This window comes from Zonotrichia leucophrys, chromosome 13 (genome assembly GCF_028769735.1).
Source record: "Zonotrichia leucophrys gambelii isolate GWCS_2022_RI chromosome 13, RI_Zleu_2.0, whole genome shotgun sequence".
In the NCBI taxonomy this organism is placed as follows: Eukaryota; Metazoa; Chordata; class Aves; order Passeriformes; family Passerellidae; genus Zonotrichia; species Zonotrichia leucophrys.
In genome coordinates this window covers 15,943,579-15,961,615 of record NC_088183.1, presented here as the reverse complement: position 1 = coordinate 15,961,615, position 18,037 = coordinate 15,943,579, and the positions used below count along the sequence as shown (strand labels likewise).

The 18,037-nt window shown below is 52.3% G+C and overlaps 3 protein-coding genes across 3 annotated transcripts in view; all 3 read right to left on the bottom strand.

Annotated features, from left to right (window-relative positions):
• Positions 1-12,936, bottom strand: part of LOC135453826 (protocadherin gamma-C5-like) — a 157,793-nt gene extending 144,857 nt beyond the window's left edge. The window contains exon 1 of the mRNA XM_064725235.1: positions 10,377-12,936. Within this exon, the coding sequence (XP_064581305.1) occupies positions 10,377-12,854 (2,478 nt within the window). The 5' untranslated portion in view covers positions 12,855-12,936. The remainder of the gene's footprint in view (positions 1-10,376) is intronic.
• On the bottom strand, positions 5,524-8,098 carry LOC135453828 (protocadherin gamma-A10-like). Its single transcript, XM_064725249.1, has one exon. It carries the CDS (start codon positions 7,923-7,925, stop codon positions 5,649-5,651), a length of 2,277 nt encoding a protein of 758 aa, XP_064581319.1. The 5' UTR covers positions 7,926-8,098; the 3' UTR covers positions 5,524-5,648.
• Positions 12,937-15,096: 2,160 nt separating the features above from the next.
• Positions 15,097-17,544, bottom strand: LOC135453883 (protocadherin gamma-A10-like). Its single transcript, XM_064725346.1, has one exon. The coding sequence runs from the start codon at positions 17,542-17,544 to the stop codon at positions 15,097-15,099; it is 2,448 nt and encodes an 815-aa protein (XP_064581416.1).
• Between the last annotated feature and the right edge of the window lie 493 nt (positions 17,545-18,037).

Sequence of the window (18,037 nt, the reverse complement as noted above, 5' to 3'; positions counted from 1 at the left end):
AAACCCTCAGTGGTCTTGGTGGACGCTTAAAACTTCAAGGTCTATCCTAAGAATTGTTACAATATTTCCCCTGCTTTGATTTGGGAAGCTTTTAGACAAAGGCATTATCATCTGGTAAGCCCATCCAACAGCAGCATGATCAACTGAAAATTCTACAGTGATTTCTGATGACTCATACACAAATCCAAAACTCCATATGACCTTATTGAGGAAGGTATCGTGGGTCTATTATTTTCACTTGCTTTGCCACAACTGTCCCTTAAAGACTCACACCCAGAGAACCTGGAAATTCGCTGAAGCCAAGAGGGCTAAGGTTACACTGAATTCAGAACGTTGCTAGGTGTCTTTTAACTCCACTGGGTGACTTTAACAAGCTCCAGATTTTGCTTTTTTCAGAACAATAAGGCCTCCTAGCATTTAATAACCCAAAGATTCCAACCCAAAAACCTCCCACTGCCCCACATGACGCTGATTGTGCCCTACTGTGAGAAATCCTGGCCTGCACAGTGTAGGAAATAACACAGAAAAGAACGTAGTCCTGCAGTCCCCAAGAAATAAGAAAAATCTCCAGGTTGGTGGGACTGGCCATCTGTGCTCTACAATCTGTACTCTGCTCTGGAGCTTGGCAGAAGGGGTCCGGAGGTGCCTGCTGCTATGGAATAAGGCTCCTTCATCTTTTTTATGCTTGTTACCCACTAGAAATCAACAATGGATGAGACTGTGTTCCAGTGCTCTTCACCAGGTCTTTTTGGCAAAGCAGAAGCTCAAATCACTCCTTCATTTCTAAGTATTTAGAAAGAAAACCAAAATCTGTGACTGGCCTCTCTGAGGGAAATAGTGGACTCCTGGAATACACAGCTGCATTCTCATATCTCTGCCTTAAAAGATGTTTTACAAGGCACCTGAAAGTCACTAGTGCATGAACGAGCAGGTGAGACTGTGAAGTCTTACTTTGGACTATGTAGTAGTGGGTTCTGGTTTTGGAAATGCACCAGTGCTTCCACAGGAATTATAAACTATTCTACCCATTTATAAATCATTCTACCCATACATTATCATTCTCATTTCTCTTAAACCCTATTTGAATTTCAGGTTTATTTATGACCTCATCATTAATAAAAGTACCTCATGAGAAGATAATGCATCATGATCATGCACGTCAAGGAGATAGAGCTGTCTGATCACCACCATTCTGAGAAGAATTTTATTTATTCAAAAGCACAGTAATGATAAATGGACAACTAAAAGAGGAGTGGTCATCTAACAGTGACATGGTCATCAAATAATTCACTATGGGGAATCTAATTTCTTTTATCACACACACTGTTCCACAAAATTGTGACTAACTCCAAGGCCATGTTTACATCTGTTCACTCAGAACTAGAACTCAAGGGTCAGGCACTCTCATCTCCTGCCATCCTCACCAGCTACAACCTGCCTAAACGGACACTAAAGAACAAGGCCTTGGCAAATGAAGTTTTGCCACTACTTCTAATTAAACGTACATATAGGGAGGAGAAAGAAAAAACAATCATATGAGCAAGGCAATGATTCATTAAGTGTGTTTTCAGAGACTCTCACCAGAAGGACAGCTCAGTTTTCACTTTGACTCCAGAAATTCATTTCTAAGAGCACCTGGAAGGCTTTGAAGTGTCCAGCTGCAACCGACATCCTGAGATCTTACTCTGGACCATGGGGGGTAAGAAAACCTGACTTTAAAGGCTTTATAATGGGCCTCTTTCTCAAGCTACGTTTTGTGAGAAAATTAAACAGGCTCTTTTACACTATGTTTCTTCATCCCCACACATGGAATTTTCTCTTAGGTGACCAAAGTAAGTATTTTCTGTGAATAAAAAAAAAACAAACAACTCCTCTCAGAGCTTCAACTGCTAAAGCACTGTCCAAATCCAGGGGAACAGAAGCATGACCTTCCCGGGGAAAAATGCATAAAATGAAGTGTTCATACAACTTGGAACAAACTCTCTATTGCAACATTCCAGGGAGATATAATTTAGATAGAGGTTTCATATAGGAATTAGAAACTTGTCAAAGCTGGGGAAGAATACCTCTAGAAAACCCTCCAAGGAGCAGAATGACGTGCAAGGGTCTTTTCCCAGGCTCCTCTATCAAACAAAGAAAGTGTTGAGTACAAGGAGTCTCATTCAACCCTTTCCTGGTTTATCAATTTGACTCTGAGCCAAACAATTTATCCCATAAAGCCAGTGGAAGCTGCCATATGTACATTCTGAGATCTCCCTGCTAGGCAGCACGGCTGTGTGATGATGATCTCCCATCATGGGGGACACCTCTCATGCTTGCTCCTCAAGGCAGGGAGATTTTTTTACCAAGAAGAGATCTTTGGATCTCTTTGGGTCCAATTTGAGGCCTCCCTGAATTGCAGCTGGACACGCATCAAACTTTGTTAAAGACACACTTGCACAACATCACATTAAGCCACTTTTGCTAATACTTCCGACAGAGGTTCTTTAGACAATCCAAATCATTCATTAATGACATCTAACCAGGTGTCAGCCTTGTAAAATGCAGAGCTGTTGGACAAATACTCTATGAGCAGAGGCCTGCCATTGCCTTTCAAACCAGGGAAACCAGGATCACAGACAAAAATGGCCCACCACGAAATCAAGCAAGTCCTCAGTCAAAACCACATTAATGCCCCTAATTTCCTAGTAAGAATTCAACCGCTTGCTCTGCATTCACAGTATTCAGTTGCACCATGGACAAATGTAACTACTGATCTTATGTCAACTGCAAGTGAAAAAGAAATGGACATTGAAGTTCAGCAGTATTTTATGAAACCTGAAGTATATCAAAGTCTTTGTCTTGGCAGCTAAACACCTTCAGGTGGTAATAGAAACTGCCCCCCCAGCCCATTAATTTCAACAGATCGCCTTTTCCAGGTCTGTCAGCCAAACTGAGACCCAGTTTTAGAACATGAAAAGCAACAAGGAAGGAATGACAAGAGCACAGAAGTGAAGAAATTATAGCTTAACATTTCAGGCTGTGTCAAATGTAGCAGGTGCACAGGGAGGAGAAATTAGTGTCAACAGGCAAAGATCTCCAAGTAATTTCTTTGGTGAAGAAATGGAAAATGCAGAGGAGCACAACAATGGGATTAATACAGCAAATAGGGGAAACGGAATGTTTCCACCACCCTTTTAGGCATTTCAAACCACAGCCAAGCAAACTTGTCTGGTCTCCCTGACGACAGAATGCTTTGGCATGGTCAAATAGCATGCAGGATGGGAGCTACCTTTGAAGACAGACATCATGGAAAGACATGTTTCCCATACGACATCTGTTATGGAGAATGAGGATCATAATACCGATGCATGCACCAGAATAGAAAATGTTCCAGCTGGTATAAGTTATGGGTAGCTCAGTTAAAGTCTCAAAGTCAGCTCAAAGACAACATCATTCCTTGTCAGCACATGGCCATTTCAGAAGATACCTGACTTTGCAAAAATTAATGCATATTTATGTCTACATCCTAGGACCAGCACTCTCAGGAAAAGCCCTATCAGACATAAGAGAGGATTAAATGAGTGTCTTGTAAATGCTTCAAATGAAAAGTGAATTTCTAGCAGAAGTACCCTCTCATCCATTACATTCCTAGCACTCTACAAAATCCTATTGAAACCACTTTTGACATCTCTGAGGGTGATTCTCTAAGCAATGTAAATCCGACATTCACAGCACATGCCCATGCATCATCTCTCTAAATGCAGAGTTATTAGACAAATGCTCTATGATCAGAGAGCTGCCACTGCCTTGAAAAACAGAGAAACCAGGATTGCAGAAAAGGTGGCACAGTTCTTGGTACTGGGAGAAGTATCAAACCATTGCTCAGGTAAAACTGCTTTGGTTCACCTTTTTCCCTGGTAATATAACAGACTCTGTCCTCCTTGTTCTGCATTCACAGCCTTCACTCACACAATACATAGCACCAACAATAACTTCATAAAAACAAGGGCCATTTATAACATTTGAAGGTTGGTCAAGGCTGAGAAAATCCTAATTCAACCATGTTGCAATTTTACATCCAGACACAGAAGGACATATAGATGGGAAAATTATGCTTCATGCAGCAGTTCTTACACACAGAATTTCTGAAGGAGATTAGCACTTCCCTGGGTATTGTTTGCAGATAAATTCATCAGAGGATTGACCTCCCCTTTCTGGATGCAGGAAAAGGGCACCTGGTGTAAGTGGCAAGGCTTTGGCAATCATCACAACATGAAGAGACACCCAGCCAGGTGGAACATCCAACTCTCTCTTGTCCTGCTTCAGGCCACTCTCTGGCTGATCTTGCAGTGACTGCTCACCATGAATGTGTGACAAGCAAGAGCATTGATTCCGCTGAGATATCCAGACACATTATCAGACACACAACATACCCCCTTTAGCTCATAGTAACAATCTAGGCAGAATTCAACCACCAGTCACTGGGAAGAACATCAGAAATGGGAAAGTAACTGATATGAACCCACTTGTCTGTGTTTCACCCTGCCCAAACACCACTCAACATCAAAACTGCATTTGCAAACAGACATCTCTGAAATAGTTGTGTGCACATCTCCTCGTTTTGTGAGAACAAAGGTTAAACATTAACACATGAAAGACATTTATCCCCTTTTCACACTACTCAAGGAAACGTAAAATGTTCTCAATTTCATAAGAGATGTACAGATCTCATAAAAACCCAGACAAAAAAAAAAAAAAAAAAACAAACCAAAAAAAAAAGGAACAGCTCAAAGACACCTTCAGCACGAGGGTAATTGGGCAACACCGTCCACGGATCGAATCAGATAGTATCAGAGATAATAGTCTACAATTGGAAGCTCCCAAGAAACAATGCAGGAGATTAGCACCCGCAGAAATACAGTAATTACCAAGCACTCTTCAAGCTTATGGCACAGGCATTGAGTGGGGAACTAACAATCCTGTTCCTCCTTCTAAAGCTGACATTGTGATATTTATAAGTTTATAAATAACCTGTTATTTAAATACATCCCATGAAGTTGCAAATAAATACAAAGAACACCTAAAGCACTCAATACTTCCTTGCCTCGGTAAAGAAGAGACTTACATTGCAAAACAACACAGATGGACAACTCCTTCAAAATCCGCAGTGGTTTTTTTCAACCCTGGCAATATGCAAGCGCACTGACCACATGCACTTCAAAGGAGAAACATCAAGATCGCAAAGGCAAAGGGGAAGGTGCACTCCAGGACAGACCGGGGCAGTAACCGGCCTGAAACACAGAGATGAATAAGGAACAGCAGATATGAACCTCCAGTAAGCAACAGACTTAGGGATCAAGATCCATGTCCTGCGAAGTGTAAGCGTGAGGAGGGAAACAACGTCCACCACTTCTCTATTTAGAATACAGACTATGGGATGAAAGAGCAAGGAACCGGGAAAAGGAAGCGTCAATGAAACAGTGTGGTTCAAAGGAACTCACCAGTGCAGCGGTTGGGTCCGCGGGGAGGACGCCGGCCGGGTCCTCGTGGCCGAGCAGCGGCGCGGGCTCGTCGGGCGGCGGGCGGGCCGGGAGGGTGTCGCAGCAGCTGGCGGCCGAGAAGCGCAGGTGGCTCTTGCGCGAGTCGGCCGTGAGCGACACGTCGTGCTAGTAGGACTGCAGGAAGGCGCGCACGCCGTCGATGCCCACGAAGTGCGAGACGGGCACGCCGCGCAAGGCGCCGCTGTCCGGCGGCAGCAGCTGCTGGCGGTGGCAGCGGCGCAGGCGCAGCGCCAGCAGCAGCAGCAGGAAGGCCACGAAGAGGCACGAGACGGCGGCCACGGCCAGCACGAGCCAGCGCGTCAGGCTGGCGGCCGGCTGGCCCGGCGCCGCCGCCTCGTGCGCCGCGCTGCCCAGCTCGGCCAGCAGCTCGGCCACGCTCTCGGCCAGCACCACGCTCAGCGTGGCCGTGGCCGACAGCGCCGGCCGCCCGTGGTCCCGCACCAGCACCACCAGGCTGTGGCGCGCCGCGTCGCGGGCCAGCGGCGAGCGCGCCGTGCGCACCTCGCCGCTGTGCAGCCCCACGCGGAACAGCCCCGGCTCCGTGGCCTTGGCCAGCTCGTACGACAGCCACGCGTTCTGCCCCGCGTCCGCGTCCACCGCCACCACCTTGGCCACCAGCGCGCCGGCCTCCGACCGCCGCGGCGCCAGCTCCACGCCCGACCACGCCGCCGCTGCAGCGGCCGCCGGCGGGTACAGCACCTGCGGCGCGTTGTCGTTCTCGTCCACGATCTGCAGCCGCACCGACACGTTGCTGCTCAGCGCCGGCGCGCCGCCGTCCTCCGCCCGCACGCACAGCTGCAGCTCGCGCAGCTGCTCGTAGTCCAAGGAGCGCAGCGCGTACAGCGCGCCCGTCTCCGCCTGCACCGACACGTACGACGACAGCGGCGCGCCCCGCACCCGCCCCTCCGCCAGCCGGTAGCGCACGCGCGCGTTCTGCCCCCAGTCCGCGTCCGTGGCGCGCACCGTCAGCACCAGCGCGCCCGCCGCGTTGTTCTCCGCCAGCCGCGCGCTGTAGCGCTCCTCCGCGAACACCGGCGCGTTGTCGTTCACGTCCAGCACCCGCAGCGCCAGCACCGCGCTGCTCTGCAGCGACGGCGACCCGCCGTCGGCCGCCCGCACCGTCACGTTGTACTCCGACACCTGCTCCCGGTCCAGCTCTCTCGCTGTCACCACACGGTAGTAGTCTTCATAGGACTTCTCCAGCCGGAACGGGACGTCCTTGTCGAGCGAGCAGCGCACCTCGCCGTTGGCCCCCGAGTCCCGGTCCTGCACATGTAAGAGTGCGACAACAGTTTCCGGAGGGGCATCCTCCGAGATCTCATTAAGAGCCGACCTCACCGAAATCTTGGGCACGTTGTCATTGACATCGGTTACAGTGATCACGACTTTTGCAGTATCTGAGAGCTCTCCTCCGTCATGTGCCTGAACCTCAAGTTCGTGGGAGGAGATTTCCTCGAAATCTAAGTCGTCCTTAACAGTTATTTCTCCTGTCTCAGAGTCGAGATTAAAAAGTTCTGAGGCTCGGTCTGAAATTTTATGGAAGCGGTATTTCACTTGCCCATTCAGCCCTTCGTCGGAGTCCGTAGCCGTGACAGCGACGAGGACAGAGCCCACGGGCACGTCCTCGGGCACACGCACCGTGTACTCCGCCTGGCTGAACACGGGCGCGTTGTCGTTCGCATCCACCACGGTCACGCGGATCCGAGCCGTGCCCGTCCGTGCCGGATCGCCGCCGTCCATCGCCCTCAGCACCAGCTCGTGAAACGCCGCCTCCTCCCGGTCCAGCGCCTTCGCCAGCACCAGCTCGGGACGCTGATCGCCGCCGGGGCCCGCCTGCACGGCCAGCGAGAAGTGCTCGTCACCGCTCAGCTCGTAGCTCTGCAGCGAATTCCGGCCTGAGTCAGGATCGTGAGCCTCGGCCAGGGGAAACCGCGACCCCGGGGCTGTTGTCTCACTAAGTCTCAAGTCTTTTTCTGCCTCTCGAAAGCTCGGCGGGTTGTCGTTAATATCCGTGATCTCCACTTCGATGCCGTAAACCTGCATCTGTCCCTCCACTATCAGCTCACAGCGCAGCACGCATTTCTCCACCAGCCGGCAAAGCTGCTCCCTGTCGATCCTCTCTGCCATCACTAAATGTCCCGTCTTCCCATGCAGTGCAAAATACTGCGTCGTACTTTCGGAGACAACACGGACGGTATTATCGCTGATCTCCGGCAGTTGCAGCCCCAGGTCCTTGGCCACGTCGCCCACGAACGAGCCCTTGGGCATCTCCTCGGGCACCGAGTAGCGCAGCTGCCCCCACGCCGCCTCCCACGCCGCCAGCAGTACGGCCCAGAGCAGAGCTCGCTGCCGCCGGCCCCAGCGCCTCCCCGCCGCGCACATCTCGGCCGGCACCGCAACACCGTCGGGAGCTCTCCTCCTCCGCTCACCGATCTGGCTCACGGTGTAGCTCCGGCGATCTTCTCCCGGCCGTCCTGCCAGGCCCTTCCGATCCCTTTCAGCACTTCCCCGCGTTGCGGGGATGATCCCAGACTGCTCCACCGCGACTCACACACACCGGGACCGCGAGAGAGCCGGGCCGCAGCGGGCGGGGCTGCAGCGCTCCGAGCTTCCTCTCGCTCCTCTCGGTCAACAGCGGCGCCCGCAGCCCCCTGCCGGCACTGCAGGCACGCAGCGAAATGCAATGAATTTATTTTAATACGACGGACGGAGTATTACGAGTCCTAACACAGTAATATAAACCCAGAATTTTCATCACAAATATTTGTAGAAGATATGATGGAATGCCCGGCGCAAGGATAGCAAAAGAAAGCCGTCTCTGATATATAGTTGTAGGTTACTTCATCACTCTGTGCCGACTCTATTTACAGCTACCCGGGAGGCAGGAAAGCACATGAAATGAACCTGTCCAGTTTATACAATTATATTCAATCAGGTCATTCTATAATCCCAGGAAGAGGCTTTTCTCAGAAATTAAGATATAAAGGGTTGACACTCATTAGCAAAACCTTGTTCTAATTATTGTGTATTCATATAGCTATGGCACATTTTAAACAAGATACTTTAAGGCAGCACGTAAAGAGAAGCACAGCTGCACACCTTAGACTCTCATGGTCTTTGATAAACTTTCAAGTATAGCTGATTCAAGTGCCTGAAGTGTCAATTGGCCAATCTCCTACACTTTTGATATCTATATTTGAATTTTAGACCCTTATTATCCTTTTAAACACACATTGATAAGAAATACTGGGGAGGGAGGGGTGGTAGCGGAATCGACAAACAAGCAAAGAAACAAAACCCCTAAGTGAACGAATTCTCTACACAGGGTCAAAACTCCTCTCTTTTTATAAAAAGATAAGAAAATAGGCTCTGAAAAAAAACAAACAAAACCCCACAACGATATTTCCCCCCGTTTGAGACCTCAGTCTTCTTTTACACCTGTGTATGGAGAAAATATTAAGAATGGTTAAAAAAAAATAAGTGGGAACTGCCAGGAGGAATGGAAAAAGAAAACTAGTAAAATTAACTCGCCCCACTAATGGTACTAGTCCTGCCATTGCTGCAACAGTGTTAACGCAAAAGAGCACGGTCAGTCTCTTCTTTTACTCCGGATGGAGAACTGGTCTCTTTTCTATCCATGACAAACGTCTTTCTGGAGTCTAAGACCGAAAAAGTGTTAAACAAGGAGTATGTGGCCAGCTTTTAACCAGGTCCCAAGATACACTTTCAAGATAAACAGACCACTTAGGAAAAATCTGCGGCAGCTAGTATCTGCATTATTTCCCTGATTCCTTCATGAAGAACCACGAATCTCCTGCACTCTTATGATTCCCCATTGCAGTTATTCATTAATACGATTTTAGTCAGCTGAAGAGATGCAGGCAAAACCTCTTAGAGGAAACGGAAGCTGTGGTCACCGCAGAATCAAGTGCTATGACTAATTGCCTGTTCTTAGAGGAAGAAATCACCCCGTTCTTTCATCCCTTCTCGGAGAGGTGGACCAGCCATTCCCACATACACCACCCGGGGAAACCCAAGGAAAAGAGAGCAACGGTTCAGAAAGATTCAAGGGGAACAGCAGGAAAGAGAAGACAGGAACACGCGGCTCTGCAGAAAGAACTGCAGAGAAAACTAATGACTGGAATAATTAAGCAACATCGCCTATCGCTCCTGAAGAAAACTTATCCCCAAATACACTCGACAGTCTTCCAAAAGGGAGAAACAACACGTAGTTTCTCCTTTCGTGTTGAAAATACACACATCTCAGGAAAAACCCCAAATAACAAGCAAACACATGCCCCATCCTACCCACAAACCAAAAGTACTCATTCCCTTTATTGAACTAGGTCACGCAGAATCAGCAAATCTCTTTCTGCAGAACAGAATCCGCATTCTTCATTGAACTGACAAATAATTGTTAAAAAAACCTTTGAAAAATCATGACTGGGAATTACTCATCCGTCCCATAAATGCTGCCTTTTTACAGCAGCATTCTCTCAAAACGTGGGACACTACACGGAAATTTTGGAAACAGGATTAATACACAGGTTTGCATCAGACAAAGAATAACAGGGGAAAAAAACAGTCAGCCTCACTAGACCTCCAATATGTGAAGCAGCCTCCTTTAAAAAAACGGGAGAACAAGCAGAAGAGGGTTAGAACAACATGCAACTTCTCAACCATTAGAGCCAGATGCTTGTTCCCTTTGGGAGTAAATACGGAAATAGTATAGACCAACAGATAATGTCCAGATCTCGACAAAGTTATCAATCCAGGGGAAAAGAGAAAGCCTGTAAAGAAAGTCTCAAGAAAACAGCGTACGGTTTCACAGACCTGCGGTGCGTCGGGATTGGCGGGCTGCTCTCCCTCGGCGGCTCTGCTGTTGGAGCTCGGCTTCTCCAAAGGCTCCCCACTCAAAAGCTCCTCCGCCGACAGGATGGGCACCGGCGGCGGCGGCGGCCAAGCGGCCTCGGGCACGGCGCGGGCGGGCGGCGGCACGCACAGGTTGTAGGAGTAGGGCAAGGTGCCCTCGCAGAAGTCGGCCGGGAAGGCGGCGCCGGCCAGCGAGAAGCGCTGCGCGCCCAGGCAGCGCAGCACGGCGGGCGGCCCGGCCCGGCGCAGCCGCGCCAGCACGGCCAGCGCCACGCTCAGCACCAAGAGCGCCGAGAGCAGCGCCAGCGCCAGCACCAGGTAGAACTGCAGCTCGGCCGCCGCCGCCGCCGCCTCGGCGCCCGCCGGCCGCTCGCTCAGCTCCGGCAGCGCCTCCTGCAAGCTCTCGGCCAGCACCACGTGCAGCGTGGCCGTGGCCGACAGCGCCGGCTGCCCGTGGTCCTTGACCACGGCCACCAGCCTCTGCTTGGCCGCGTCCCGCTCGCCCACGGCGCGCGCCGTGCGCACCTCGCCGCTGTGCAGCCCCCCGCGGAACAGCCCCGGCTCCGACGCCTGCACCAGCTCGTACGACAGCCACGCGTTGCGCCCCGCGTCCGCGTCCACCGCCACCACCTTGGCCACCAGGTAGCCGGCCTCGGCCGAGCGCGGAACCACCTCGAAAGCCGGCGCCGCCGCCCCTCCCGCAGCCTCTCCCGCCGCCGCCGCCGCGGGCCAGAGCACCCTGGGCGCGTTGTCGTTGCGGTCCAGCACGAAGACGCGCACCGTGGCCGTGGAGCTGCGCGCCGGCGAGCCGCCGTCCTGCGCCCGCACGGCCACCGTGAACTCGCGGCACTGCTCGTAGTCCAAGGAGCGCTGCGCGTACAGCGCGCCGCTCCGCGCCTCCACCGACACCAGCGGCGCCGCGCCCGCCGCGCCCGCGCTGCCGCCCGCCAGCCAGTAGCTCACGCGCCCGTTGGCGCCCGCGTCCGCGTCCCGCGCCTGCACGCGCAGCACCAGCGCGCCCGCCGCGTTGTTCTCCGCCACGTACGCGCTGTACGCCGCCTCCTCGAACACCGGCGCGTTGTCGTTCACGTCCGACACCTCCAGCACCAGCTCCGCTCTGCTCGACAGTGGCGGACTGCCCCGGTCCGTGACAGTGATGGTGATATTGTAAGCAGAGACCTTTTCTCTGTCCAGGGCACTGGCTATTATTAGTTTGTATGTGTTCTCTGATGAAGTTTCTAATCTGAAAGGCAAACTTCCGTCCATTTTACAGCTCACTTCTCCGTTTTCTCCGGAATCTCTGTCCCTGACATTGATCACAGCGACAACTGTGCTCGGGACTGAGTCTTCGGGTATGGGGTTCAAGATAGGCAGGAAGGAAAGCGTTGGTGCATAGTCGTTAACGTCTATAATGTCTATGTGCACTTTGGTGTGTGCTGTCAACCCACCCCCATCCTTGCCTTCAACGCTCACTTCATAGTATTTCCTTTCTTCATAATCTAAGGGTCCTGTAACTTTCACCTCCCCTGTCCTAGGGTCCAGACTGAAGAGCTGGCGGATATTTTTTGCTATGTCACTGAAAGAGTAGGTAATTTCTGCATTTGTACCTTCGTCATTGTCAGTCGCTTTCACCTGAAAAGCTAAGGAGCCCTCTGGCAGGTTTTCCATCAGTCGAACCGTGTAGATTTCTTTGGTGAATACTGGTGGATTGTCATTTGCGTCGGTCACGTTAATCTTAATCTGGGCGGTCCCAGATCGGACTGGATCCCCACCATCCACTGCTGTCAGTATCAAATTATGGTTTCTTTGTTTTTCTCGATCCAAGATTTTCTCCAGTACCAGTTCCGCGTGTTTTGTCCCATCAGGGCTCTCCTTCACTAAGAGGGAGAAGAGTGGGTTGGGGGTAAGTTCGTAGTTTTGTAAAGAATTCACTCCAATGTCGGGGTCTCTGCCACTGCCCAGAGGGAACCTGGTCCCAGGAGGCGTCGACTCGATAATTTCTATGGTAACAAATTCTCTGTCAAACTGCGGCGCATTGTCATTGATATCCTGGATAGTAACACTCACATGAAATATGTCGAAAGGATTTTCCACGACCGCCTCCAAACTGAGGATGCAGGGCGACACGGCTCCGCAGATGCTCTCTCGGTCTATCCTGCCATTTACACGCAGATTTGTATTATCTTCCTCGAGACTGAAGTACTGCTTTTCGTCACTAGTGACGATCCGCAGTTTGCGCGCCGGCAGCTCGTCCGCGCTGAGCCCCAGGTCCCGCGCCAGCGGCCCCACCAGCGAGCCTCTGCCCAGCTCCTCGGGGATGGCGTAGCGGACCCGCTCGGCCGCCGCCCGGCACCACACGCACAGCAGCAGCAGCAGCGCGGCCAGCAGCGCGACCCGCCGAGAGCCTGCCCAGCCCTGCGCTGCCGATCTGACCTCCATTCCGTGCTTTCCTGAAGGATATTCTATGGACGGGTAAAAATTAGCCTTTCCGGGTAGCTGAACCAATATTCGAGAGAAATAAATAGAAGAAATCCCTGTTGCCGGTCGGAGGACGGGCTGAGTGGAGCGGTTCCTGCTTTTCTCTCTGCTCTGCGCAGTGCGGAGCAGCGCTACGCGGGCGCCGGGGAGGAGCCGACGGCTGAGCAGCTTCTCCGCCTTGGCCAACAGCGACACCCTGAGTCCGTGCCTGAGAACCGCAGAGTTCAAGGAAAAAAAACCAGCCCGAATGTCCTGCCCTGCATTCCCTTGCATCGGGAAGGGTTGGAAAGTACAGATATTGTCAGGTGGGAGAAACAGAAAATCTATCAGTACTGAAACCGTGCATGTAGCAATTCCTGCTCTCTGAATTGCTTACACTTACAAGTCTTCTGTGGGATAGATCGTCTCCATTTTCTTCACAGATGTGCGACAGGATCTTGGTCTCTGCCCCCACTGTCAGCTTACTGATCTCTAGGGTGGGGTCTCGGTGTCCCCGCTGCCATAGTGCCGCCTCCATGAGGGAAAAGGCAACGTGGATGGAACACTGAAACACTGCTTTGGGTGGGGGATTCATTTAAGATGGCAGAGATCCCCAGCTAACGCTGAGCTTACCAGCTTTGAACAGTGGTCTTTGATGGACAAGTGAAGCTGTAATTCCAGTCTCTGAGAACACCACAGAGGTCACATCACACCTGATCCCATCTCTTTTGACATTCAAAGCTCAGCATCATCTTATCAATATCCATACAACCCAACCCCGAATTACTTTTCTGTGTGTATCCCACTCCCTGATATCCTAAACAGGCAGTTACTATAGCTGGTCTCAGGCATTAAAGAACATTTCCTGGGAAATGTCGGCAGCAGCTGTGGTTTTTTGAACAACCAAGAGTAAACAGATAGATTCCTTGCAAAAATCCCCTTTTATTTTTAATTTTTATTAGATCCTCGTCTCTTTTACAGTAAAGAAAAAACCGCCAAAGCCACAAACAAAAAATAACAACAAAACATCCTAAAGGAAGGCTGTGTATCATCACAGCCCCTTATGCAGAAGATAAGGAGAGGTTAGAAAGCTCTCCACGCTGTCTACTCGAGGGAGTTGCTCTGACACGTTCTCTAGTCCTGGGTCTCTGAGGTGCCAATGTCAAGCTATCCTCACTGGACCAGTCATGTCTCTTTGGAAAATATATTTTCCTGCTAACTGTGGTAGTTCATAAAGTGAAGGATAATTCCTTTCCATCCAGCTGAACCTATACACAACTTCTGGTAAGAAATTAACATTCTGTCAGAACAGGACGTGGATTTGAATTTGTAATGTTTCAGAAGCACTCAAGGCTGTAAGCATCTCCACAAGATATCGAGAGATGGATGCGATTTTTTACATGGGGGCAGGGGAATTCTGTTGAAATATTTAGCAGTCAATTCACTGCCTCCTTTATGGGGAGAATTGCCTGTAACAACCCAGACACGCATTTTCATGTATCATACACTGAAACACTGCCAAATCCGTGTTTTCAAGATTAACTCGCATTCCAAAATTAGCTTTACTATAAAAAGATAGTGATGAATCGTACTTTGCATTTAAGTATTTTTTCATCTATATGCTAATAAGTATACTTTATATCGAAGACTATGCCTGCACAGTAATCGACCATTTGTATCGAATCCAGAGGCTAAGACATGAAACCCAGGTGCGGGAAAAAAACTCGATCAGAGGAATTCTTCACCAATGAATACGAGTCTCTTCAAATGCCCTTAAGAAGGATTGAATAATTCGTTTGTTGAAGGTGGATATGGAAGAAATCTGGGACTACCATGTGTTGGCTTTCAAGATACAAGATCCCCGAATTCAACCGGAATTTGAGAGCTGATACAGGGAATTATACTAAATTGCTTGGAACCAGATGCCAGCAAGTATTTAAACAATTTCAAAGAACGGTCAGTAGAGGACCAAGAGAATAAGATTTCCGTATGAAGTTACGCCTGCAACAGAACCTTCCAGCCTTGGGGAAAGCTAGGCAAGAAGAGCTCTTGCAAGCGTTAAAGAACACGGCACATAAAACACACAAGGCAGACTCAGCACGCATTCCTTCAGATGACATTAATGAGTAGATGACTATCTTAAAACATAGTTTCTAAGCCTGTGAATCAGCTGTGCCTAGCCTAAAAATCCTAAACACCTCGTCCACTAAATACAGTTTAAAAATTAACGTACCTGAGAGGTAACTTGCCCACCGCTTTCGGTAGCTTGATCTCCTGAAGGGATGAGATCACCCAAAGCCTCATCTGGCGGGCGGGCCGGGAGGGTGTCGCAGCAGCTGGCGGCCGAGAAGCGCAGGTGGCTCTTGCGCGAGTCGGCCGTGAGCGACACGTCGTGCGAGTAGGACTGCAGGAAGGCGCGCACGCCGTCGATGCCCACGAAGTGCGAGACGGGCACGCCGCGCAAGGCGCCGCTGTCCGGCGGCAGCAGCTGCTGGCGGTGGCAGCGGCGCAGGCGCAGCGCCAGCAGCAGCAGCAGGAAGGCCACGAAGAGGCACGAGACGGCGGCCACGGCCAGCACGAGCCAGCGCGTCAGGCTGGCGGCCGGCTCGCCCGGCGCCGCCGCCTCGTGCGCCGCGCTGCCCAGCTCGGCCAGCAGCTCGGCCACGCTCTCGGCCAGCACCACGCTCAGCGTGGCCGTGGCCGACAGCGCCGGCCGCCCGTGGTCCCGCACCAGCACCACCAGGCTGTGGCGCGCCGCGTCGCGGGCCAGCGGCGAGCGCGCCGTGCGCACCTCGCCGCTGTGCAGCCCCACGCGGAACAGCCCCGGCTCCGTGGCCTTGGCCAGCTCGTACGACAGCCACGCGTTCTGCCCCGCGTCCGCGTCCACCGCCACCACCTTGGCCACCAGCGCGCCGGCCTCCGACCGCCGCGGCGCCAGCTCCACGCCCGACCACGCCGCCGCTGCAGCGGCCGCCGGCGGGTACAGCACCTGCGGCGCGTTGTCGTTCTCGTCCACGATCTGCAGCCGCACCGACACGTTGCTGCTCAGCGCCGGCGCGCCGCCGTCCTCCGCCCGCACGCACAGCTGCAGCTCGCGCAGCTGCTCGTAGTCCAAGGAGCGCAGCGCGTACAGCGCGCCCGTCTCCGCCTGCACCGACACGTACGACGACAGCGGCGCGCCCCGCACCCGCCCCTCCGCCAGCCGGTAGCGCACGCGCGCGTTCTGCCCCCAGTCCGCGTCCGTGGCGCGCACCGTCAGCACCAGCGCGCCCGCCGCGTTGTTCTCCGCCAGCCGCGCGCTGTAGCGCTCCTCCGCGAACACCGGCGCGTTGTCGTTCACGTCCAGCACCCGCAGCGCCAGCACCGCGCTGCTCTGCAGCGACGGCGACCCGCCGTCGGCCGCCCGCACCGTCACGTTGTACTCCGACACCTGCTCCCGGTCCAGTAGTTCTGCAGTCACCACACGGTAATAATTATCGAATGACTTCTCTAGGCGGAACGGCTGGCTGTCGCTGATGCTGCACTGCACCTCTCCGTTCGCTCCAGAATCCCTGTCTTGGACACTGAAAATTGCTATCACTGTCCCCACCGGTGTATCTTCTGGAACCGGAGTGAACACGGACATGACGACAATCTCGGGAACGTAGTTGTTTACATCAACGACCTTGATGAGTACTTTGCTGTGGGAAGAGAGTCCGCCCGCATCCCGAGCTTGCACAACCAATTCGTAAAACTCGTGTTCTTCGAAATTCAAGTTCTCTGATATGACAATTTCTCCACTTTCTGGATCCATCTTAAAAGTCTTGTCGAACTTCTCTGGGATCTGAAAGAACGAGTATTTTACCTCGGCATTTGGCCCTTCGTCTCTGTCAGTTGCTGTGACCTGTAACACCCGACTTCCTACAGCCATGTCTTCTCTCACGGTCACCTTATACACAGACTGAGTAAATTCTGGAGCATTGTCATTTCCATCTAACACAATTATTTCGATTGTTGTCGATCCTGATTTCACTGGACTTCCGTTGTCTGTGGCTGTCAGGATCAAATGATGAACAGCCTTCTGTTCCCGATCCAAAGATTTCACCAATAATAATTCCGGATATTTCACACCATCACCTCCAGTTTTCACGTCCAAGGTGAAATAGCTGCTCTCGCTACATTTGTAATTCTGTAAAGAGTTCACTCCGATGTCGGGATCATGAGCTCTCTCTAATGGGAAGCGAGCACCTGGTGCAGTATTCTCGCTGATTTCTAAGACGTTTCTTCTTTCTGGAAAACTGGGAGGATTATCGTTAATATCCATTATTTCTACCTCCCCTTTGTAAATGTTCATTGGACGCTTTACAAGAATTTCAAAGTTTAAAACACATTTAGCGACAGCTGCACATATTTCTTCTCTGTCCACCTGCTCCATCATAGATAAGTGGCCGTTCTGCAAGTCCAAAAAAAAGTACCGTGTCCTACCTGTGTCAAAAACGTGGGCGTCGCGGTCTTTGAGTTCTGGCAGCTGCAGCCCCAGGTCCTTGGCCACGTCGCCCACGAACGAGCCCTTGGGCATCTCCTCGGGCACCGAGTAGCGCAGCTGCCCCCACGCCGCCTCCCACGCCGCCAGCAGCACGGCCCAGAGCAGAGCTCGCTGCCGCCGGCCCCAGCGCCTCCCCGCCGCGCACATCTCGGCCAATGAACAGCGCAAACACAGCGAGCAGTTCTCCCCGCCGACCGCAGATCTGCAACCCGCTCCGGCTCCCGCTACTGCTCTAATTTCTTCTCCAGCTCACCGCTCTCGGCCGCTGCCTCTGGCCCTTCCGCCTCGCTGCAGCACCGATCCGCACTGCGGGGACGATCCTAAGCCGGCGTCTGCCGAGTCAGCGATGGAGCGGGCAAGGGATCCTGCCCGCAGCGGGCGGGGCTGCAGCGCTCCGAGCTTCCTCTCGCTCCTCTCGGTCAACAGCGGCGCCCGCAGCCTCCTCCCGGCACTGCAGGCACCGAGCGCTGCCCAGCGCGGCCCGCCCTGCCTTCCCACGGGCAGCTCGTGGGGACAGCACGGAGCCACGGAGATATCGGGTCCCAGAGGGGATCTCCTGCCTCTGCTCTTCTCCAGCCCATCTCTTCTTTGAGAAGCTGATCAAGAGCGGTAAGAAGGCAGAGGCGTCCTAGTGCTGTTT

What these genes read in the sequence shown, in the direction of transcription:
- LOC135453883 (XM_064725346.1), bottom strand. Translation starts at nt 17,544, where the DNA reads ATGTGCGCGGCGGGGAGGCGCTGGGGCCGGCGGCAGCGAGCTCTGCTC.
- LOC135453828 (XM_064725249.1), bottom strand. Translation starts at nt 7,925, where the DNA reads ATGTGCGCGGCGGGGAGGCGCTGGGGCCGGCGGCAGCGAGCTCTGCTC.